The sequence below is a fragment of the Cupressus sempervirens genome, chromosome 9 (assembly GCF_028749045.1).
Source record: "Cupressus sempervirens isolate cs-2001-9-10 chromosome 9, ASM2874904v1, whole genome shotgun sequence".
NCBI classification, from domain to species: domain Eukaryota; kingdom Viridiplantae; phylum Streptophyta; class Pinopsida; order Cupressales; family Cupressaceae; genus Cupressus; species Cupressus sempervirens.
This window is the reverse complement of record NC_143126.1, coordinates 525,834,574-525,859,853: the sequence shown is the minus strand read 5'-3', so window position 1 is coordinate 525,859,853 and position 25,280 is coordinate 525,834,574. Positions and strand designations below refer to the sequence as shown.

General features: G+C 35.5%; 1 protein-coding gene across 1 annotated transcript in view; it reads left to right on the top strand.

Annotated features, from left to right (window-relative positions):
* Positions 1–16,414: 16,414 nt before the first annotated feature.
* LOC149539665 (mitochondrial phosphate carrier protein 3, mitochondrial-like) overlaps positions 16,415–25,280 on the top strand; it is a 28,122-nt gene continuing 19,256 nt past the window's right edge. Inside the window, exon 1 of the mRNA XM_089800886.1 lies at positions 16,415–17,003. Coding sequence (XP_089657012.1) covers positions 16,674–17,003 — 330 coding nt within the window. The 5' untranslated portion in view covers positions 16,415–16,673. The remainder of the gene's footprint in view (positions 17,004–25,280) is intronic.

Sequence of the window (25,280 nt, the reverse complement as noted above, 5' to 3'; positions counted from 1 at the left end):
AATTTTGAGTTGTATTTAGGAGCAGAGCTGTCTTCAGGAGCCAAGTTACAATCAGAAGTTAAGGTACATTCTGATAAAGAGATCAATTTGCATGAAAAGAATTCAGAGTTACTTGATAGAGAAGTACACAATGATTTTGAGATTGAACTAAATGAAAGATCTAATGCCAAGGAAGGGGAATAGAGCCAAGACTATCAAAGTATGTAAGAAAACATCACCTTACTAAAAACATCATTGGAGATAAAGAAGACATACCAATGACAAGGAATAGGTTGAGAAATGAATCATGTTTTTTAAGCATGCATGATCCTAAGTCAATGAAGGATGCATAGGAGAATGAAGACTGAAATCATGCCATGAAAGAAGAAATTGATCATATTGAGAAGAATAAAACTTGGACATTGGTACCTAGACTAGAGAACAAGAATGTTATTGGAACCAAGTGGGTATTCAAGAACAAATTAGATGAGAATGGTGAAGTCACAAGGAATAAGGCAAGATTAGTTTGCAAAGGGTATGCACAAGAAGAGGTAATTAACTATGGAGAGACATTTGCCCCTATTACAAGATTGGAAGGAGTGAGAACTTTGCTTCCTTACTTTGCATACAAAGGTTTCAAAGTTTATCTAATGGATGTGAAGTCAACATTTTTGAATGGTATACTAGAAGAGGAGGTTTACATTGAACAACCAAAAGGGTTTGTTGATCCAAACAACAAGAACATAGTATGTAGATTACATAAAGCTTTATATGGTTTAAAGCAAGCCCAAAGAGCATGGTATGAAAGGCTTCACAATTATCTCATGAAGATTGGTTTTGAGAAGATTGATGATAACAAAAACTTATACTTGAGGATTGAAGGAGGTAAAGGGATTTTACTAGATGAAATATTTATTGATGATATTATATTTGGTGGACCAAATGAATTATGTAAAACATTTGAAAACAAAATGAAGAAAGAATTTGAGATGTCTATGTTTGGAGAGATAAAGTTCTTTGTTGGTTTTCAAGTATATCAGATGAAATATGGTATTTACATCACTCAATCCAATTATGTAAAGGAAATATTGAAAACTTTTCCAGTATGGAGGGATTCAAAACTAGTTAGCACTCCTATGGTAATAGGACATAAAATTTCAAAGACTAATGATTCTGTTGAAATGAATCAAACATTGTACAGGTCTATGATTGGTAAGTTATAATATGTAGCACATAATAGATATGATATTGCACTAGATGTTGGGATTATTGTAAGGTTTTCTACAAATCCTAAGGATAATCATTTGATGGTTGTTGAGAGAATTATGAGATAATTGAAAGGAACAAAATATTATGGTATATACTACAAGAAGAATGATAAATTTGAATTGAGAGCCTACACAGATGATAATTGGGCTAGAAATATTGATGACATAAAAAGTACAAGTGGTGGAGTATTTTTCTTAGGAGAGAGATTATTCTCGTGGACTAGTAAGAAACAAAATTGTATATCTCAATCTTTTGCTGAAGTTGAATATGTGGTTGTTGTAGTGAATTGTACCAATATAGTATGAATCAAACAGCTACTCAAAGGAATGAAGGAAGAAATTATTGAATCTTTGGTACTCTACTGTGACACATAAGTGTTATAAATATATCTAAGAACCCTGTGATGCACACAAATACAAAGCACATTGCAATCAAGTATCATTACTTGAGAGAGTTAGTTCAAGACAAAGAAGTGAGAATGAAATATGTGAATACAAAAGAATAGATAGATGATATATTCATTTAAGCTTTACCTAGGGATGCTTGTGAATATCTTAGAGGTAAGCTAGGGGTGATACCCCTATCCAAAGCTACTTAAGAAGAAAGAGTATTGTCTTGCATCAATTGAGTTGAATGTCATATTTTAAAGTTTGGTGCAGTGGATCTTAATTTAAGAGCTGCCTAAAGTAATGAAGGAGCCCAATCAAAACATTTATAGTCGCATGCAAGGTGATAAAGGGAGAACCTGAATTGATTTTATTTGCATGAAAAGATGACAAGTCTTTGGCATTTTTGTCAAAGAGGGAGATATAGAAAGGGAGACATAGGAAAGAGGGATAAATTCCTAACAAGAGAATATATAAGTCAGAAGGAGAAGATACATTGAAGGAGATTGACAAAGCTTACATTACCCTATATAGAAGAAGGGCATATACTAATAGAGAGAGGAATTTCAAAGATTTTTATTTTTAGTAATGTTTTTGATATTTGTTTGTTAGAATTCTTTAGAATAATTGAGAGGGGGGGTGAATCAGCTATTCAAGGTCCAATAATGTCCAATACAACTTTTTCTTTTAATCCTTAATGGCACATAACTGAAATTATCATGCATGAAATTAAACATTAAACAACCGTGAAAGAAAACATGCTTCACACCATAACACTAAGGATTTTGATGACCCAGAAACCCTCCAGGAATAAGAAGGTAAAATTGGGGTGGGGATGATACCCACAAAATAACTGCGCAATCGATTTCAACCACTTTTGATGGTCTACCCTATTAAAGGCTACAACACATTGTTAAATGTGACCCCGTTAAAGGATTTCTATACCCTATTAGGAGTGTGCCCTGTTAGAGGACTTAAGAACATTCAACTTGGAATGTCACCCTATTAAAGGATTTACATAGAGTTGTTAGGCTCACCCAAGTCCATGGGATTTATAGTCACCTTCTCAAAAGAATCTTTCATCCCTCTCTAAGGATCTCCTATCCTCCTCCTAAGGATCTCTTATCCTTCTCCTAAGGATCTCTTTATCCTTTTCTTGAGGATCTCTTTATCCTTCTCCTGGGGATCTCTTTATCCTTTTCCTGAGGCTTATCCACCTAGTTGTTAAGCTAACCTAGCAATGTAGGATTTCAATATCTAATACAATGGTAAGAGAGTATTAGAAAGGTTTTGACCTAATATAGATTGCAACTCTAACCTTGTAGATTTCATATCACTCTTCAGTTCTTTTCTTTGCTTGGCTTTCCTCCCTTGCAGTGCTGACAGCTTGTTCACCCTTCAAGATCTGTCCCCTTGAGTTCTTCCACTCGTTATGCCAATGCACTCCATGATCACTTGATCAACTTAGAGTCTTGATGCTCTGTATTTACACCTCACTGTGTCCCCCTTCACATTAGCCTTCTCTTGGCTTCAACCACACTTGTGACCAACTCCCCCTTCTCACACTTCTTTGATCTCTGACCTGTAGCTTCTTATAGAGAAGTTATGTTCTTCATTTCCCACTCAAATCTTGATTTGATCTTGAGAAAACGGTATTATTTTCCCTCCAAATTGCTTCTTCTAGAAACTTCATGATAAATCCATTAGCATTCGCCTTGAATTGGTTTGCATGGTTTACATAAAATTCAGTGACATCTACTCATTATCCTTATCATCCAACTAATTCACAAAATTTGATGTAACAACTTTATCGCTACTGATTTGGTGAATCTTTGACTTAACAAATAATGTAGCAACTTGGCATCATTGGTTTACTGATGCTCAACTCCTTTTGTGTTACTCAGCTTCTATTGTTATTTTATTGGCGCTCGACACCTATAGAATTTCTACTTTGCTCGACACTTGAAGACTTACTCGGCATCCATTACTTTTTTTTAATGCTCGACACCTAACCAATTTTGTGTTACTTGGTACCTGAAGGATTCTATGTTACTTGGCACCTGAAGGATTGCTCGACATACACTAAAGTTGAACTTGCTCAGCTTCAACTGAGAATCTGCTTGGCTCTCTCCAATGAACTTAGCTAGGCTTTACAAATGACTTAGTTAAACCTTACATCTTTGATGTGTCTTAGTGTGTCCATTCTCTTAGAGTATGTCATCAATACACTATTTCATTAGTGGCTTAGCTAGTCCTTATACTTCATTAAAACATCATAACTTCAACCTTTCTCTAAGTACTCTAGTTACATCTTATTGATTGCCACCTCCTTGTCAATCAACCAATTGATAGTATTTGGATCACTTAAGCAATTGTCATTCCTGCAAGTAGCAAGTTTGACATCAATGAAAAAATAATGATTGAAAACATTATTTACCAGTTCCATTATTCTTCATTCATGATCTTTTTAATCATTTCCAACATTGTTTGCCGTCAATGCAAAAGAGGGAGATTGTTGAGTTTAGATTGTTTAGAGCAAGATTGTTTAGAAAAGAGATCAATAATGAGGGAGACTGTTGAGATCAGATTGATGGAACCTATCATGGAACAATCATTATTTTGTCAATCATGTCAAACCTGCTACTTGCTGGTGAGACAATTGCTTTTTGGTCTGAATGCTACCATTTGTTTGATTGATGAAGAGAATTTGAAAATAAAAGATAACAAGAGCACCTAGAGAAAGCTTAAGTTATTTGTTTTATAAAAGGAGCACTAGGACCAAGTAAGACATTGATACTATAGTGTATTTTTTATCTATTTTAAGCCTATAATGAAATGTTACCCAAGCAAAGACTAGAAGAAGATCAAGTAATGAAATGTGTTTGCCAAGCTTGACCAAGTAAATAGTGAAAGCTAAGCAAATTTAGTTCAAGCCAAGTGAAAATAAATAGGTGCCAAGCACAGAAGAAAAGTTTGTATATGTCGAGTAAAGTTTAGTTGATGTCGAACATCAATAAAATTTAGTGTGTGTCAAGTGAACTAGTATTAGTCGAGTGACAGAATACTGTAAGTGCCGAGTGATAGTAAAATGTGTTAAATTGAAGATTTGATGAATCTGAGCTAACAAAGTTGATTTCTTAAATTATGTGAAGTGTGTGGAAGATAATCTTAATGAGTTGGAGGCACATAATTCAAGATAAACCATTTTGAGGTGAATTGAAAGAAGATTGGAGAGGAAGTTACTAGAAGAGACTAAAATGGAAAAATGGGTAGATTCATTGAAATCTTACATAATCCTAAAATGGACGATTGTGGTTGAGTGAAAAAAGACCTAAATTCTCTATTTATAGAGATAGTAGACCATAAGCAAAGTTTGTCATGTGTGAGAACCTAAGGAAGACAAGAAGTCTAAGGTGTTGCTTCATAAGGTGGCCAAAGGGATGAATCTACAACTAGCATGCTGAGCAAGAAGGATTAAGGAATTGAATGATTGAAGGGTGAACAAGTTATCAGAGATGAAAAGGATGAATGCTAAGCATAATGGAGGACTAAAACAAAGATATGTAATCTGCAAGTGAGTTGTATTTTGTTATCAGATCAAGTCTTGCTATTATTTCTAACCATTGTATAAGTTTGGATAAATCGTTTGGATTAAGGTTGACCTAACAGTCATTTTTAAATCCTTTGACTAGGTGACATTCTAATGGAATGGTCTAAAGTCCTCTAACAAGGCTTACTCCTATCAGGGTGATTGAAATCCTTTAACCAGGTCACATTTAGCAGTGTGTATTGTAACCTTTAACAGGGTTGGCCTTTCATAAGGTATCACTTTAGAAGAGTAAAATTTTTGTAGCATGTTACTGGTGGTTTTTCCCAAATTGGGTTTTTACGTAAAATCCTTGTGTCAAAATGTGTGAATGAGTTTGTGGTATTTTATGTTTACATTACTTCAAAGTTATTTTGACCTAGGATAGGAATATGCAAATGTTTAAGGTATTTGATGATCTAATGGATGCATGCATGATATGGGTATATGGATATGAATTTGTTAAGTGCTAAAAAGTTTTATTTGTACATTCAAACCTTGGATAACTAATTCAACACCCCCCCCCCCCGCCCCGCCCCCAAGTTATTCTAAAGAATTCCAACATAAAGTAGATAAGGAAGAAAAATAATTTGGTATTTTTTATACATTGACAATTCTTCATCTATGTTGCCATCAATGTCAAAGAGGGAGATTGTTAGCATGAATGCTTGATTTTGTTAGAGGTATGACTATATAGGGGAGATCTCAGACTGTCAGTATGTTGGAGAGATGATATATGCAAATGTTTAAGGTATTTGATGATCTAATGGATGCATGCATGATATGGGTATATGGATATGAATCTGTTAAGTGCTGAAAAGTTTTATTTGTACATTCAAACCTTGGATAATTGATTCAACCCCCCCTAGTTATTCTAAAGAATTCCAACATAAAGTAGATAAGAAAGAAATATAATTTGGTATTTTTTATACATGGATAATTCTTCATCTATGTTGCCAGCAATGTCAAAGAGGGAGATTGTTAGCATGAATGCTTGATTTTGTTAGAGGTATGACTGTATAGGGGAGATCTCAGACTGTCAGTATGTTGGAGAGATGATTGAGTACTTATGTGTTGCATTCATCATTGTGTTTTTCATTAATATCAACATATCAATTTTTAGATAGTTTAGTCAGAGTTGCAGAGGAAGATTCATTTGACGAGGTTTGTAGTTAGAGAGTTATGTCATGCACGCTTAGAGGAGAATTAAAGAATGTATTTTGATGTTGTGTCTGTATTTGTAGAAATAGATATGCAAATTTGTGTAAGTTATGAAAGTTTTTTACGAAGGCTACTCTCAGAGTGAGTTTCTTGAAAGTGAGTACTAGTAATTGTGTTGTATCTTTTAGGTGAGGCTAAAGATAGTTCATTAGACTTGGATTATAGTTTAAGACATTTTCAAGATGCTATGATTAACATGGTAGAAGTAGATGTTCATTCTATGAATAGTTGTGATTATTATTTAGCATGTTGTTTCGAGGAGGCTGAATATTAATAATATCATTATGAGAAGTGTATATTGTAATGTAATGTAATGTGTGATATATTAATGTGGTCATGCTATTTATTTTAAGTTGGGAAATCCTCGAGGTTTACTCAATACTTTGTAATGTCCCCACTTCAGTAGTTGTCTAGTTGTGTGACCATTAACCTTTTCTTTTCTTTCCTTTTCTTTTATTTATCCCACATTGCTTGTGAAAAGTGGTTGACCCTATGAAGTAGGAATAAAAGGAGAGCTTGTGGCTATTGTTAGGTTGGTTGAATATGAGAAGAAAATGGATGTGTGAGTTATAGATCTGTTATTGGCATTGAGGACATCTATCCTCTCTTGTGAAATTCTAGATGTCATTCCCTTGGGGTTTGGCCTTTGGAATTCATTGCTATCAGCTTCATCAATATGCAATTTGGTCTCATTTCTAGCTACAAGAAGATTTGGTGTTTGTTCGTATCATTCTTACTCCTTGTCTAATACTTATGCCACTATGAAGGGATGATTTTACATGTTATAATGTTGGAGTAATTAACATTAAAATCTCTATCAATAGTTGGTTCAGTTTTTGGGCATTTCTAGGGTGCCCATTACAATGTTATAAGAGCTATAAGTCCTACCATCTTGTGGAGGTCTTATTGGGAATTTGGAACAACTGGATAGAGGGAAAAGTGTTTGACAAAATATCAAGACATTAAAATTAGAAATTAAAAAGGCTAAGCTTTTTTGTTTGAGCATGCGACAGGGGCTTTATAGTTTTCGCAATACCAAGGAAAGATAACGTAAGAGTTCAAATTTGCAAAGCGAACAATCTAGTTCATTCGTGCAGAGGGGCATACAATCTAGTCATACAAACATAGAGGAGATATTCTTTGAACAAGACAATAGTATGGGTGACTGAGATGATAGGAATACAGGATTAGGTGGAGGCAGAAATACCAATCTAGATTAAGAGGAGGTAATGTTCAGATAGTTATTGGGTATGTTAGAGGAGGGGCAACGTATGCAATAAGAGCTGAACAGGTGAATGGATATGATGATGCAACTTATGGCTAGACATATGGGAGTCAATATTAATCCAAGAGATGCCAACAATGGAAACAATAATAGTTGGGGAAACGATAACAGTAGGGGCAATGATAATAATGGAGGCTGAGGCAACAATAATGGTCCTAAGAATAACATTAATGGTAATAATGGACATGGCAACAATGGGAATGAGGCTCGATAACTTTAGAGATATTGCATGCCTAGCTCAAATAGTGAACTTGAGACCTCTTCTACCCACCTTTCCACCCAGAGAGTCGGTTCAAATAGTAAATGAACTGTAGATTACCGAGTTATAGGACCAATTCAAGAGGGACTGGGAGGCTAGTTGACCAGAGTTTTAGGTGGATATTTCCCTTAGAGATTATATGGACTTGAGGATGAGACACTTGCCTAGATCAGGAGGGAGAAATCAAAACTTTGAGAGTTCAAAAAGAAAGTTGGGAAACTTTCTTTACCTTATTATGATGCTTCAAGGAAGATGACCACACGAGCTTGGGTGCAGAAGGTAGATACATACTTCCAACTAAATCCTATACCTAAGGAGGAGGCTATCAAGTATGCGGCTATTCATTTGATGGTCTAGTGCATGAGTGGTGGCATCATGGCATGGTAAACCTGGGATGTAATCATATCACATCTTATAAGGAGTTTACTAAGAGACTCATAGAGAGATTTGATACTAGAGATCCTGAGTTACAGTTTAAGGAGTTGGCACAACTCAAGTAGTGGGGATAAGTTGAGACGTATATTAGTGAATTTTAGAGGTTAGTTATGTTGGTCACAGATATTTTAGAGAGGAGGTTAGTAGTGTTGTTTATGGACGAACTCTCAGATCCCTTGAGGGGTTGGATTAAGGGGCATGACTTGGCTACGTTACAGGAGGCCACTAAAAAGGTTTGTGACTTAGCACCTTCTTCTTTTAGGAGAAGATTTCAACATAGGGATTCATCCATGAAGAAGGACAAAAAATATTTTCACAAGGATGCTCAACCGAAAAGGGACAAGAAGTTGGATAATGACACCCTAAATGAGTTGAGGAGAAAGAAGCTATGTTTTCATTGTAGAGAGCCTTGGGACATATCTCATAAGTGTCCTCTCAAGGCTAAGTGGTGCAGGAGCACCTAGGTAGGCTAAGCGTGAAACCTAGGTATTTCCTTGTTTTTGGCTTGTAGTGATGCTAGCCACATCACTAGTCTAATAATAGGATCAACTTGGTCCTAAGGTGAGGTTAGATAGGTTAGAAGAGCCCGACAATGCAATATTGCTCCTAATTGCTCAAAATTGCTCATTTCACTCAATAGAGAATTTTTGGTTTTTGAGGGCCAAATAGGGAAAGAAAGTGTTTTAGGGTCCTTATTAGATTTTTTAGATCCATCTTAAGCCTTTTGGAAAGTTTGGTAGCAAGTAGAATAAGTTTGGATAGATAATTTGCAAAATTGCAAAAATTGCTCATTTTTTGCAAAGTTGTCATTGACAACTTTTGTAACTTTTATGCAAAAAGAGAAACTTCTTTGTGGGATACCTTCAACCACTTAAAATAATTAGAAAATTCCATGCCAAGCCTATATTAGGTCAAACTCAACCTTTTCAAGAGGTTGGAAGAAGGAGAAATGAGAGTTTACAAATTGTAATCAACATTTTTACTTATTACAACAGTTTCTTGTTTTGAGTGTTTTTCATGCTTTGTACAGATCAGACTTAGGTTTTTCTGAGTTGGAAGTGTTAGTGGTAATTTTCCTTCATTTTTTTTTTATAGTTTTTGTGTTGTTACAGAGAGTTTTGTGTGTTCGAATAAATTATTTTGTAAGTTAGCAGGTTGCTATTCTAAAATGGGCAGCTAATAAAAAATGGAGTCTTAGGGCCTTTTCCCACTGTATAAAATGTATGGCCTCTTGGGATTTGGAACTAGAATCCTTGTACATTATGTACAGCAAAGGAGAGCCCATGGGAAGCACAAAAAGCATTTTTAAAGTGATGCCCTAGGCAAGCCAAATGCAACTTAGCTAGGAATCACAGTTGGAAAAATGAGCTATGGAGGGGATTGAACATGCAAACACCTCGATCTGATTGCACAGTGAGTAAGAAAAATATTTAACCTTGTTTTAGTCCAAAGGAGAGGTCTTGGAACATTTTCCAAGGTGGTTTTCCATCACAATAGCGATAAAGCACTTGAAATCCTCATTTTTGGCCTAAAACTGTACTTTGGTTGTACGGATAGTTTGGGGGTTGAACAATCATAGAATCTTGAAGTAATCTAAAAAGGGTATCCATAAATGTAATTTTTTTGTAGGGTTGTTAAGAATTTTTTCAAGAAATCTTGTTTCCAGCTATTTAGGAGGGCTAATTCCTAGTAGCCTTTTTGGAGCAATTTGGTGTATTTTCCCTAGTAGATTGAATGCACCTATGAAATCAGTATTGTTTAGAGTCATGGATGTTAGAAGGAGTCTAAGCAAACCCTGGATGAAGAACTAGCACCCTTGGGGCTATAGATGGACTTGAGGGTTAGTAGTGGACTGGAGTCGGCTAGGAAGAAATTTGATGTTACTTTGTTGGTGTGCCCCCAACTGAAGGATTAGGATCTCTTGAGCAAGGTCCTAGTAAGCATAGGGTGTAAAGAAGACCTAGTGGGTCTAGTGGTTGACCTAAGGTAGCCCTGTGAGAGCTTGGGGTTTGGAAGCAAGGTTGGGGTATTACATCACTAAGGCAAATCAAATGGAGTATTTCTCAACAAAGGAGTCACAATTAGAGAGGGAAGATCAACACTTTGTTTTAGATGAGGATAGCACTATAGAGGAGAGCAACATTCTTGAGAATAAGAAGTCATTGGCATGATTAATGGGGGCTCAAAAGGTAATCACATTTGAGGTTAGGGGTACTATCCAGGGGTAGAAAATGATCTCACTCATTGACACTGGGGCTACCCATAATTTCGCAGATGCACAATTAGTAGCCAAGAGAGGTTTACAGATCGAGGAGCATGTCGGGTTTAGAGTCATGATAGCTAATGGTGACAAATTATTATGCAATAAGAAGATATATAATCTTCACATAGGTTTGGAGATGGCTATGAGTTGGAGGGTGAGTTCTATGTAGTAGACATGGGAGACTATGATGTCATCCTTGGTAGGACATGGATGGCTTTGCTAGGCAATTTCACACTCAACCTAGCAAAATTGGAGATGAGGTTTTAGCATGAAGGCAGAATTGTTGTACTTAGAGGAATTTCAGATGGGAACTGTAGAGTAATCTCCTTGAGGAGAATGCAGAGACTATTTTGGCATGATGATGTAGAGTCTGTGACATAATGTTTTACTATGCTAGCTTCACAGGAACCGTAGGTGAAGAGTCATCCACTAGATATCCAGGAGATACTTGATAAGCATGTTAAAGTTTTTGGCGAGATTCTGCATAGGGTTCCTCTTGACAGGGAAATGGAGCATATTATTGAACTTAAGGAGGGAGCAAAACCAGTTATGATTATTCCCTATTATCATCCTAAGAAACACAAGGATGAGATAGAAAAGGTGATTAAGGATTTGTTGGAGATGGGGCATGTCAGGCCTAGTAAGAACCCCTTTGCTTTAGTAGTAGTATTGGTAAAGAAGAAGGATGGGATGATGTGCATGTGGATCAATTACATGACATTAAATAAGAAGACCATTAAGAGTAGATATTCCATCCCACATATAGATGAGCTGATTGATGAGCTGCATAGTGCATGCTTTTTTATGAAGATTGATCTACAGTCATGGTATCATTAGATCAAGATGAGGGTGGAGGACATTGAGAAGACAAATTTTTAGTGTCACCATGGCCACTTCGATTTTTTGGTTATGCTATTTGGGCTAACCAATGCCCCTGCTACATTTCAAAGTTGCATGAATCAGGTATTCAAGGGGTAGCTTAGGAGATTTGTCCTGATTTTCTTTGATGACATTTTGGTCTTCAATAAGACTTGGGAGGATCATTTACAACATCTTGAGATGGTGTTGTCCATTTTGGAGAGAGAGTCTCTATATGCTAAGGAATCTAAGTGTGAGTTCGGGTTGACTGAGTGACTATAACTTAGGCATATCATCAACGCATATGGAGTTCGGGTAGATCCCGAAAAGATTAGAGCTATTATTGATTGGCCTACTCCTACGAGCCTTACACAACTTAAGGGGTTCTTTGGTCTCTATGGGTTTTATAGGAGATTTATTAAGGGATTTTAACATACTGCTGCACCCTTGACAGACCTTACTAGGAAAAGGGTCTTCACATGGACAGGGGTAGCTTAGAGATGCTTCAATCATTTCAAGAAGGTAATGTCATCATGTCCAGTATTAGCTCTACTGGACTTCACAAAGCCATTTGAGCTTCATTTTGATGGGTCAAGTGATGGGATTGGGGCAGTCTTGATGTAGAAGAAGCATCCCATTGCTTTTGAGAGTAGGAAGCTCCGTGGAGTGGAAAAGAACTATTCCATCTATGATGGGGAGATGTTGGCTATTATGCATGCATTGGCCAAGTTTCGATCCTACCTAGTTGGTGGGAAGTTTGTTATCAAGACTAATCACAATTGCATCAAATACTTCATGGGCCAGTGTGATTTGAATGATAGCCAACAAAAGTGGATTACGAAATTGTAGCCTTATGACTTTGACATTGAGTTTTTCAAAGGTAAGAAGAATGTGGTAGCAGATGCTTTATCCCAAAGACTTCATATTTGTGCTCTAGTTGAGATCACCAAAGATTGGAGAAATATGATTACCCCAGAGTATGCAAGGGACACTTGGGCTTCTGGAATGATTGCAGGCACCATACAGGATGATCGTTATGTGGTGGTGGATGGATTGATCAAGTTCTAGGGTAGGATATATTTGGTTCCTTCATCACAATTTAGGGATGTAATACTGAAGGCATTTCACAATACACCTACAGTTGGACATCTAGGGGTCTTTAAGACCTACAAGCAGATTCGTGAGTGGTTCACATGGAAAGGGCTCAAGGATGATGTTCAAAAGCATGTCAGGGAGTGTGTAGTTTATCAACAAAATAAGGGAGAGCACACACATCCTGCAAGGTTGTTACAACCTTTACCCATTCCGAATAGAAAATGGAAAAGTATTTCTATGGACTTCATCACTGGGTTACGACGAGTATAGGGGAGAGATTACATCTATGTGGTAGTTGACTGACTGACAAAGTTTACTCACTTCTTTACTATTCCATCCACCTACACAACAACATAGGTGGTCAATCTTTTCTTCAGAGAGATATTCAGGTTACATGGGATACCTAGTTTCATTGTTAGTGATTGAGATAGTAAATTTATGAGTGTTTTTTGGCAAGAATTGTTTGGATTGTGTGGCACAGATCTTACACCTAGCACTAGTTATCATCTGCAGATAGATGGGTAGACAGAGATTGCGAATAAATTGGTGGAAGGATATTTGAGGAACTATGTGACTGCACAATAGAGAGCTTGGGTCAAATGGCTACATATGGGAGAGTACTGTTATAACACCACTTATCATATGTCCATCAAGATGACTCCATTCATGGCACTATACGGTTATGAAGCACCTAGTTTCATGGATCTGGTTTTGGGAGATAGTAGAGTGCCCAAAGCCAAAGATTTCTTAAAAGATAGTCAGTATATTTTGAGGGTGCTCAAGGAGAATAAATAGCAAGCCCAAAATCAGTAGAAATTGTATGCTAACCAACACCAGACAAAGTGCAACTTTGAGGTTGGGGATTTTGTTTACTTGAGGTTACAACCATATAGACAGTCATCACTCAAGAAGAGCAGAGCAGATAAGTTGAAGCCTAGGTTTTATGGCCCCTACAGAGTGATTCATAGGGTGGGTGAGGTTGCCTATGAGATTGAGCTTCCAGAGGGCAGTCAGGTGCATAATGTGTTTCATGTGTCGAGGCTTAAGAAAGTCGTCTGTTAAAGAGTTGTGCCTTCTACAAATTTGCCACCATTGGACGAGGAGGGGGAGTTCATATTGTTCCTGAGGCTATTCTGGATACCAAGGGAAGGACTCTGTAGAACAGGGTGATTAAAGAATATTTTGTCAGATGGAGAGACTTGCTAGAGGAAGATGCTACTTGGGAGAGTGAGCAATTGTTACAACAAATAGGACCGAGATTGCTTAAGGACAAGTAATTTCAAGGGGGGCAGACTGTAATGTCCCCACTTTAGTAGTTTTCTAGTTGTGTAACCGTTAGCCTTTTATTTTATTTATCTTGCATTGCTTGTGAAAAGTGGTCGACCCTATGAAGTAGGAATAAAAGGAGAGTTTGTGGCTATCGTTAGGCAGGTTGAATATGAGAAGAAAATGGATGTGTGAGTTACAGATCTGTTCTTGGCATCAGAGAACGTCTATCCTCTCTTGTGACATTCTAGACGTCATTCCCTTAGGTTTTGGCCTTTGGAATTTATTGCTATCAACTTCATCAATAGGCAATTTGGGTGCATTTCTAGCTATAGGCAGATTGGGTGTTTGCTTGTATCATTCTTATGCCTTGTCCAATACTTATGCCACTTTGAAGGGATGACTTTACATGTTATAATGCTGTAATAATTAATATTAAAATCTTTATCAGTAGGTAGTTCAGTTTTTGGGCATTTCTAGGGTACCCATTACATACTTATTTTAGCACTTAGTATAAAGGAAACTTTGTTTCCTTCGTTACAAGAGTGTGTGCGACAATGTATCATATGTATGTTAGGTTATGTGAGCTTTAGCTACAAATTGTGTAAGATCATAGGAGAGATTGATGTTGTGGATGCATCGTGAGCTTCAAAGGAACTGTATTGAGAAATAAGTTGTTGTTTAGTTACTTTGTGTACTTGGATATGTTATCGTAAAGATTGTTTAGTGAAGACAATCTTGAAGCAATTTCGACAGTGGTTTCAGTTGACTTCCTATCAATTCCTAACTGGGTTGTAATGATTTGATAGGGATTTGAAGTCTCCTAATATAGAATCATATGTACTGATTGTATCTCATTGGCTCCTAACTAGATTCACATGACGTTGACAAAATGATAATATTTTAAACTATAGAAAAAATACTATGATTTTTTGAAATAAAGAAAAACAATATTGCCTATGTAGATCACACCATGCAAAATGATTTCCTACCTTTGTTGCCCCAAAACTATTTTTTTTTCCAATATGGGTAAACTTATAGTTAAAATTTGTCAGATCAACCTCTCAAACATGGTGGTGAGCTCAGATTTCATGTAGGATGCTTCATAAACTTGTTTATCCCTAAAACTAACAAACCAATCACAAATGCACCAAGATCTCTTCAAGAAGACATACTGAAAGATGCTCCCATGACTTGGATACCATGTAAGAATTAGCTTATAACCCAAGATCTAGAACCTAATGAATAATACAAAAGGAAGAGAGAAGAAATTGACAAGAATAAATTGCATTCTCACCAAGATGCACTAATTTGAAGTGCATAATTGAATTGAGTATAATGTAAATGTGTTCGCTTATATATGTTAGATAATAGGATAAGAAATTACACAAGGATGATACGTAACTCAATGAGATGCAAGGTAGATAAAAATAATAATAGATGATTCCACTAAAGGTGGACTAACTATTCCACTATAAGTGGATATGAAAACATGATAATTAGATCACACTAGCAAAGGTGGAATTTCCTTTACAACCATGATATGTAATACCTTAAGTGCCCCCTTCACAAATCACTATGAAATGCATTATCCTAAGTTAAGAACAATTATACAAGAAATTAATTACACCAACAATTACGCTTGTCAGCTTATGATGAGATTATCACATTTGCTTTAATTTTGATTGATATGTTAGGTTGATAATAACTACAAACATAGTAGTACCCCCCATGCACTCACAATAAACATTATTGTACTCACATTAAAAAAATTCTTCATGAATTTCACATTTGAATTAGATGTATAGAGTTGAAATAATTGAAATATACTTGGCCTTTGTATGCATCACAGGAAAGCAACCTTTCCGTCTTATTCAACTAGTTATATGATTCTAAACATTAACAACCATATAAACAATAATGCAACATATGATATTGGCCATTGATATATATTACAAATCCAATAGAATGCACACCTTGAAAACCTTTAAAATATTTGATTTCAAAAAGTCACATTATACAAATAAAATGAAAATATATAATTTTTGGCAACACAAGCTTTCTCTTTTATCTTAATGCTTTTATACCAAAACTCTTGTTATTAGTTCAATGAGATTGATAGAAATGAATGAAGACACAAATACAATTATAATGATATATGAAATGCAAACAAAGTCCTATATGTTGCTACACATTTACTTCTATTGCTCTCGGATCCTCCCTTCATTAATACAAGGCACTCACATATGACAATCGTAGATATGTATAATCCAATTAGAATTTGTCCGTAAATACAACCCACTCATGTATGATAATCAATGGAAGCCAACTCACTTAGAATGCAAATACAAAATGAAAACCAATCCTTTCACACTAAGGAGAACAAAATCCAGGGAAATTCAAACTATGATGTGCCCCGCTCACACTCGCCAATGTAGCCATTGTATTAGGAGCATTGGGTCAAAGTGAAGGTAAGCAATAGAAATATGCAGTCCAATCAAATAGTTTCTCGAACAAAAAGGTTCAGTATCGAAGCTTGGGACTAACCGTTTTGGGTTCATGAAGGGGCGGGGCAAAGAGTCGTAACAGTAGCCCTTCCCAACCCTAGAGCACTAGATGATATTGGAAATAACAAAGCCCTTCATTCATCAACCCTACTGTATAGCAATGGTAAGCCACTGAAATCCAAAAAATCTGAAAACTTCAACTCAACAAAAGAGAAGCATTGACATTTAGGTATTTTGCCATTTGATCTCTTTCGGTGCGTAGATATGACAACATATCCAGAGCAAGGCAAAATGTCAACAATGCTTCCGAGTTATCTATATTCTTCTTGTTCATCTTCGGTGGGTGCTCTGAGAGGCCCTTCCTCATTTGTATCTGATCTTTGGATGGAGAAAAGTGGTGTGGTTGTGACAGAGAAACAGACGGTCAATGTCAATCCTCGCAAGACATTTGTGGTACCTGCTCCCAGCGAGCCCGGGAAGATCGCCATGTATTCCCCTGCTTTCTATGCAGCTTGTACCATGGGAGGCATCCTCAGTTGCGGTCTCACCCATACTGGTGTAACTCCTCTTGATCTCGTCAAATGCAATATGCAGGTTGGATATTCATCCATTCGTATAAATTCTTTCCCTATTCTATGAAATATTCGTTATTTCTTCTTACCACATTTTATTTGTGTTCTGTGGGGAAGCTTGGATCACATTCACGATCTGTAAACATTTGCTTGAATGCATCCTAAGATTGTTGTAAAAGTTTATGTCTTCCTATTCCAGTTAATGAGAATTGAACACGAGCATGGTTATTACACTTTTTTTACGATTGACGTTATACCAAATACCCCTGAACGGTTATCTCAAATGTTGTTAGTGAGGTTCAAATTATATATATATATATATATATATATATATATAGTTGGGCATTTGGTTGGTGCTTAATTACATGTGCAGAGACTTGCATCACGATAAATTTGTTGGGTTTACACCAAACTGAGCAAATGATGCGGTAATTACCCAATTTTAACATTTTATTATTAGGCTTCCTCAGGTTTGAAACCATTGTCACCTCTTCAAATGCTATTAAGGGCTATGCTTTGGGGGCTGCTTGTGTGTTTGGGTTAAATGTTGAAACTTAATTTTTGAAATGTGGACCTTTCTTTAGATCTGTATTTTGACATCTGTTTGTCTGCTGCTAGATCTTTTTTTACGAACATTGGTAAGAATATTTAATATCTCTCGAGCCTGTTCTGAAGCCTCAAGACCTTTGATAAAGTACATTGTTATGTTCTGCTTGGTAAGTCATGTTTAACTCAGCGTGAAGTAGTCTTAGATGGCTTTTCTAATACATATCATGGGTCCCATTGTCTTGCAGCTTAGTATTTTGCTCAAGTTATTCATAGTTTATCTCGCAAACACGGATTATGAAATTTGCTATATTCCATAGGAATGTACTCCAATTGGTTTGGGTGACGTCCTTGGGACTCGGGGAAATGGATGAAACTCCTTGTCTTGTCCTTTTAATTTTTTGGGAAGTTTTGGGGACATCCTGGGGATGGTTTTCTTTTTCAGGGACTTACATCTCTGAGACTTAAAAAGGAATGTTCAAAATAAAATAAAAAGAAATGCTAGTACGCATGTTAGTAGCAAAACTTCTTATCGAATGCAGCGTACGAAAAAAGTGGAGTGCCAACAGAAATTATTGAGAATAAAAAACAGAAATAAAAAGAAATCAGAGGGAATGTGAAAAAAAAAAAATTGTAATGGGCTGCTTTGGTTGGAAAAGATGCATTTTTCCTTGAGTTTTATCCTTTTTTGAGTAATCTAATTTTATTCCTGTTTGTGGCTTGTTGAGTAAATATTGATTTTGAGTATTGCTGGAAAGTATGCTATGGTATAAACCATAACATGAAAAAAATTAAAGAGAACAAATTTCCACAATCTATTATATTGTATTGATATGTTTCTGGATTTGATTGTGTTAAGATTTTTACCATCAACGTTTCGAATCACACTACGTGATCCATCATCAGGATGAAGAGCAAGAGAAGCAAACCAAAAGTACTAGGAGGAAAAAATTGGATTTTGAAAAAGAAAAAGTATATAAATTTTTTAAAAAAGAGACAAACTATTTTTTCAAAGCTTTAGGGCTTTTCCATATCATAGAGATATAGAGAGTAAATAAAATAGAGTTTGTCTCCTGAATTATAGAAAATATATTTTTGTTGTTTATTTACACTACTGTTTACATAAACAAATATACAGTTAACTTTATTAATAGGGCAGTTACCAAATAGTCTCCAAGTCTGAGATCAAATATTAGCTAAGTTTAAAGTTTAGGGTTTAATTTACTATATTTTTCTTATTATAAACTCCTGTGGTTCAATTCATTTACAGTTTTAGTTTCATGTGTCAAGACACATTTAAACACGTGTATTACCATTGCAAATAGACGAGTCTTATGTTGAAGACAGCTACAGAGACATCTCCAAATATAGGAGACATATACACTATTTTTTGAAGCTCAAGAGCATTTCCGTAGCATAGAGGTATAGAGAGTAAGTAAAATAGAGTTTAACCCGTGAATTATAGAAAATAGATTTTTGTTATTCATACCACTGTTTACATAGGCAAATATTTAGTTAACTTTTAAAGAGGGCTTCACCAAATAGTTGTCCAAGTTTGAGATCAAATATTAGCTATAAGCTTAGAGTTGAGGGTTTAATTTACTATGTTTTTCTTATTATAATCTTGTGTGATTTAATTCCATTTACACGTTTAGTTTCATGTGTCAAGACCATTTAAACTTGTGTATTACAATTGCAAGTAGATGAATCTCATGTTGAAGATAGCTACAAAGACATCTCCAATCATAGGAGACATCTTGCCCTACCACCATGTCTCTCTCTTAAAATCAATGCCAAATGATAGAGTTTATAATAAATGATGTTCCAAGTAGATTAGATAAATTGCAAAAGGTGAACAAAGAAAGCTAGGTTTGGATGCAAGCAACAATGAAGAAGAAATGATAAAAATCAAGAGGAGGAAATTCAACAGTCCAGATCAAATTAGTGTAAAGTGGGGTAGTGCTTGATGATACTAACAATGAGTGGTGAGAGATTTTGGGTAGTGAGTGGAGTTGATCTATTTCAAGGAGAATTCAAAAGAATGAAAAACTTAAAGAAGATCAAGAGGAGTTTGAAGATGATGATGTTTTGGACAAAGTAGAAGCAATGCTTAGCGTGGAAAAGAATCTTTTAGATAGATTTAAAAGCATTCAAGAAAGTGAAGGGAAAGGATAGAATTGGTTCCAATGATGAAGGAAAAGACATGAAATTTGTGTACTTGGGAGGAAAGTGAAGGATTAGATGATTGGGAAGACCAAGCTGTTTGTTTGGAAAGAATCAAATGGAAGAAGGTTTAAGAGGCATGCAATGTAAATAGATTAGTAGGGTTCAAATTTGATGGTTTCAAAAAGAATCAAGAACGTATGATTTGTGAAGGTTTAGTAATACTAGTACCTTTGGGGCTGCTCAAATGGTAGTATTTAGAATGGTAAGATTTTGAATGAACAAATATTAAGAGAAATGAGGTAGATAAAGATGGATAACTTGTGGTAGTTAAAAATTGGGAACAAATGTAACAATAGTAGTCATCTAGAAGACAAAATTGAAGATATAAAGATTGATGAGAATGATCGAGATGAAAGAAGTAGAGATGAGATTAAAGGCCTATAGCAATATTGTGAGGTGAAATTGAAGGAGAATGTGGCAGTGAGTCTGTGATTACTCACAATCAATAGTATAAACAACTTTAGAGCTGTCGGTTAAACACACTAGACATCCACATGAAATGTAAATATTAAGAACATAGAAACACCAACACAAAGAACACCAAGATTTACATGAAAACCCAAGATGGAAAAAACCAAAAAGAAGCTAATTGTCATGAAATGTGAAAGCATCTGTTGAGGTGATACTTGGTATGGTGATATTCATAGTGGCTGTTGGTATTGCTCACTACAGGTATAATAGGGTTCACTACAAGAATATTAATGATCACTACCAATAGGGCTCACCATTGATACAATAAGGCTCATTATTGATACAACAAGGCTTATTGCTTAATAGATATGAAAAGGGATAGATTCCACTACTAAGATCAACACATTGCTCTTCATGGATCTCCTTCTTTATCCTTGAATCCTTTTTGAGAGGATGCTAATTGATCTAAGATAGCATTGCTCTCACATGCCTTTGTTTTTGATCTCAACTTCTTTGTGATATTGCTATCAGGATTCAACTTCTTTTTTTGATTTTCTTATTTAATTTTTTTTAGATTGCAGGAATCATGTATAATGCACTCAATAAACTATAGTGTAAGCATTTTAACGTGATTAGTGATGTTGGCACGACATATCCTCTAGTGCCATGTGGGTTGGGGAGATTGGACCTCATGACCTTATGGTTCATAACAAGAAGATCTCGTGACCTCAACTTCTTTAGTTCCATCTCTAGTTTTTCATTTTGTTCTAAACTCTTTTTGATCATCTTCTTGAAATTCTCTCAAGTCTCTTTCCATTCTTCCATTGCCATTTTCAGTTCCATCGTTGCCAACCAAGCATTCTTTGATTTGTATCTCCAACTAGCTTTGTGAAATTCTCCCCTTCGAGTTCTTCCAGCTTACGCACAAGATCAACTATCTTCTCTCTTAGCTCCTAATTCACATTTGTATCAATGTCTTTTGTTTCTCGAAGTCTTTTAGTTCTTTTTCCAAAGCTGCAACTTTGTCTAAAATTGACTTCTTGATTGACCTCCTTATATGTTGCTTTGAACTTCTTAATTGATCTCTTAGCTTTGCAATGCAAGCATTTGCTTCCTTCAAGTTTTCTTTTAGCTCCTCATTTTCTAATTTTGTACCTTCAAAGTCACTCAACATGACTTGCCAATCTTCCTTAGCGAACTTTTCTCCTTCCATCTATTAAAAAATCCAAGATGTTCCTCAAGTGGTTAAGTTCTATCTGCAAGGGACTAAGCTCTGATACCAATTGTTGAGGAGGTCGAGTAATTGAGAGGGGGTTGAATTAGTTATTCCCACACAACTTTTAAAACTTTTCTTTTGTGGACTTATAATTAATTATGTAAACAAATTCAGATTTGTTGGTTAAGCACATTGGACATACACATAAAATGTAAGCATTAAGAACATAGGAACACTGATATAAAAATCACTAGGATTTATGTGGAAATAGACGATTAAAACCCATAGAGAAGCTAATTCTCATGAAATGTAAAAACACTTGTTAAGGTGACACTGATATGGTGATTTTTACAACGACTCACTTCAAGACTGCTCACTACTAGATTATTAAGGCTTATTGCCAATAGGGCTTATTGTGGATACAATAAGGCTCACTGTCTATATACTAAGGCTTATTTATAGTAGATATGAAAAGGGATAAAATCTACTACAGAGGTCAACACACTGCTTTGCACGGACCTCCTTCGCGTGGATTCATAGTCACTTTGTGTGCAACCCACATAAAATGCTTACTACCAAATCAATTGTATCACAATTACTTTTACTTCTACTACTTCGTTTACAAAGAGGTTATTTGTTTATACCAATAATTGGTCTTACATATGTCGGCTTCAAACCAAGTGCATGACAACACTGATGCAACAAATATTGCATTTACATTTAATGCAAAGCATTGATCCTAAATCTAGGACATACATAAGAACCATGTTACACCACAACCTCCAAACATGTTGTACTTAAGACATCACAATTCATATTACATTTACCAAGGCCATCTAAACGCAACAATCAAGACCAAAAGATGAAGCCATCAAATTACAGTTGCTACCAACTAAAAGATGTCCATAATATGCTATAGCCAAAAACATTGAAACCGTCGAATGAGAAGTACATCAACAATCACGAGAATTTGATAGGAATTGCCAGCACCAAAATCATACAAGAGTATTATTGTATATATAGAGCACTTGATAGAATAAGTATGCTTGTCCTTGAAACCTTTCTTGAACATAAAAAATACTCAACAAAAATTCATGTTGATATATCAAAGAACAACAAGATATACCCCATTTTGCCAACAACTAATTGATACTGTTAAAGTGTTGGTATGAAAGTTTTCACATCAATGACAATCAATGCCAACAACAACTCAATGAGTCTAAAACAATTTTGAGTTAGTATTGTTTAGAGAATGTAATTGCATGAAGAAGTTGCAAAGAGAAGCAAGAATAGTGAGTTGGCATATGGTTGTAGTGAAGAAATTTGATAATAAAAGTTGTATTTGAAAGAGTGAAGAGATTGCAAAAGGAGTCATACATAAAATATGGTACAAAAGCCACAAAGTAAAATTGGTGGAGTTTGTAGGAATAAGAAGTATCTGCTTAGTATAGTTGGAAGTAGCAATGGAATTTGTGGAATAAACTAAACCAAATGTAGGTCAAAAGACTTCCTTTAGAGCTATAGAGGATGAAGAGTCTAGTGAAAGGGAAATTAGTTGAAGTTATACATAAAATTTGGTATTGGTATTTGTGGCACTAGATAAGGATACATAATGAAATTGGAGAGGAGAATATTTTTGGATTTAAGGAGGATAAGATAGATGATTGTGCGCACTCGACTGCTTCATCGCCACCCCCATAACCAAGAGAATGGCGAAATGGGGGAGAATAATAAGGCCCACTCGAGCAGGCTATGCTTCAGCTTTCACCTCTGCCCCCAGCTTTGACTTTGCTTGACCAATAGGCTCTCTAGCTGCCCCTTGCTTTATCTATGGAGAAAGGGTGAGTGTGGTGGCAAAAGTAATAGTTATAGAAATAGCAACAATAATTTAGAGTTGATAATAGATAAAGAAATGACGTGTTTGATATAATTGTTTGAAATAAGTGAAGAATATGAGTGCAAAGGTGAGGAAGTGAAAAATTGGGCTGCGAATACAATTTATTTATTTATTTCTCTTCATTATTCGATTTAGGTTGTGTTCATACATTTTTCTGCACAATTTAATTTTAGAAAAATTGAAGTTTTCTTTTAAAAAATTTCATTTTATCAAATCACCCAATACCTAGTCTAGTTGGTGAATCAAGTTTTTTGGGGCACATGTGGGTACAAAGTCTGATGCATATTTGTGCCATGTTGTATCCGTATTGGGCATAGTGGAATGTGCCCAGATGCTATACCATGAGTAGTAACTTTGATGTGGTGACTTGTGACCTATTAGAGATTCCAATACACCCTTAGCAAAATGTAGGGCCTCTATCAAAGTCTAAGGCTATAGGACCTCAGTAGGAGAATTTTCATTGCAAATGTTTGTCCAAGAATAGGTCTCCAACCATTTGTAACTTCTTACAATGCTTGTGTGACTTTCCATATGAAATTGAGTTCCTAGTCATAAACTAGATAGCAAAAATATCCAATACCATACTTTATAACAGTATAGTACATCACTACTGCCATACCTGTAAACTTAAATAATTCTTACAAAGCCTAAGCAATATTCCTAGCATATTGTATTCTGCCGGGATCTTTAGATCATACATATCAATGTGCAACAACCTACCACCTACTTAACAATTGAAGCCTTATAGGCACGATTGTAAATCCAATATTAACACATATATTTATATGTAATGAGATTTAAAGGGGTTTATGTGCTATAGTAGACTTAGATTGTAAAAAGAGCCGACCTTATGGCTATATTTGGTGGTAATGAAGCATGAACAGCTCCCCTACTTGCTTCACAATCAGCGAGTGTATTTAAATGTGTTAGAGTTTTAGGTGACTCTACAACACCCCCAAGATCAAATGAAAGACCAAGATTAACTTCCACAAGATAATGGCAAGACAATTGCAATGAGATGCAAGAATGATCGCTAATAGACCTTATCAACTGCATTACAATTTCATAACTGATGGCTTGAATTGATTTCACTGGAATTGATCATCCAATGTAGATGCCCCTACTTATATAGGAAATAAGAGACTATGATAAGGAGTAGATAAGTTATCACCCACACAAGGTGTAATTACATGACCACCAAAGACAGATCATCCTTTATTGCACGAATAAATATGTGCAACATGTGGAGCATGATAATGTGACAAGTGCACTAAAAGTTGAGATCAACACATAAAGTGGAATGTGATAACTACTATCAACCAAAGTTGCATGGATACAGATACAAATACAGATACGGTATTGGGTATGGATGCAGCCATTTTTCAAGACCACCAATATGAATATGGCTGGACACAGCAGTAATAAATAAAACATACACATATATTAACATAGTTTTAAAGTTATTTAAGGAGATTTTCATTACTTCAAAAGCGATATTGACACATAAATATTTATAAGTTAATTTAATGCTTCACAATATGTAAACATAGTAGAGTTGCATTAGAAGATAACCCAAAAAATGGGTTGCTGAAGTAGAAAAACATTTTATTTGTCTTTCTCATTTTGTGGAGGTTTTGTTTAAAATTTAAATCATTTAAAATTTTTTGCCTTAATAAAGTTTTTTTTTGAAATCAAATTTAGAAAGATTTATGTCAAATCTTTTAAAAAGTCAAATCCCATAGTATTTGGCATGGTTGGAAAATCAAGTTTTTTTAGGCAGACATGGGTACAATATTTGATGTGTATTCAGGCAATATCAGATATGTTTTTTGCCAAATTGGATACGGGGATACGAGAGCCTAAGGAAGGACAAAGGAGTTTCCGACAACTCTGCTATCAACACCTAAAGTGGAATTTATCCTATACCATTTGCGAATAAAAGTGCAAACCCTAGGTGTCTCATATGCAAACTACTATGTAATCTAAGTAAAATTGTAATTACC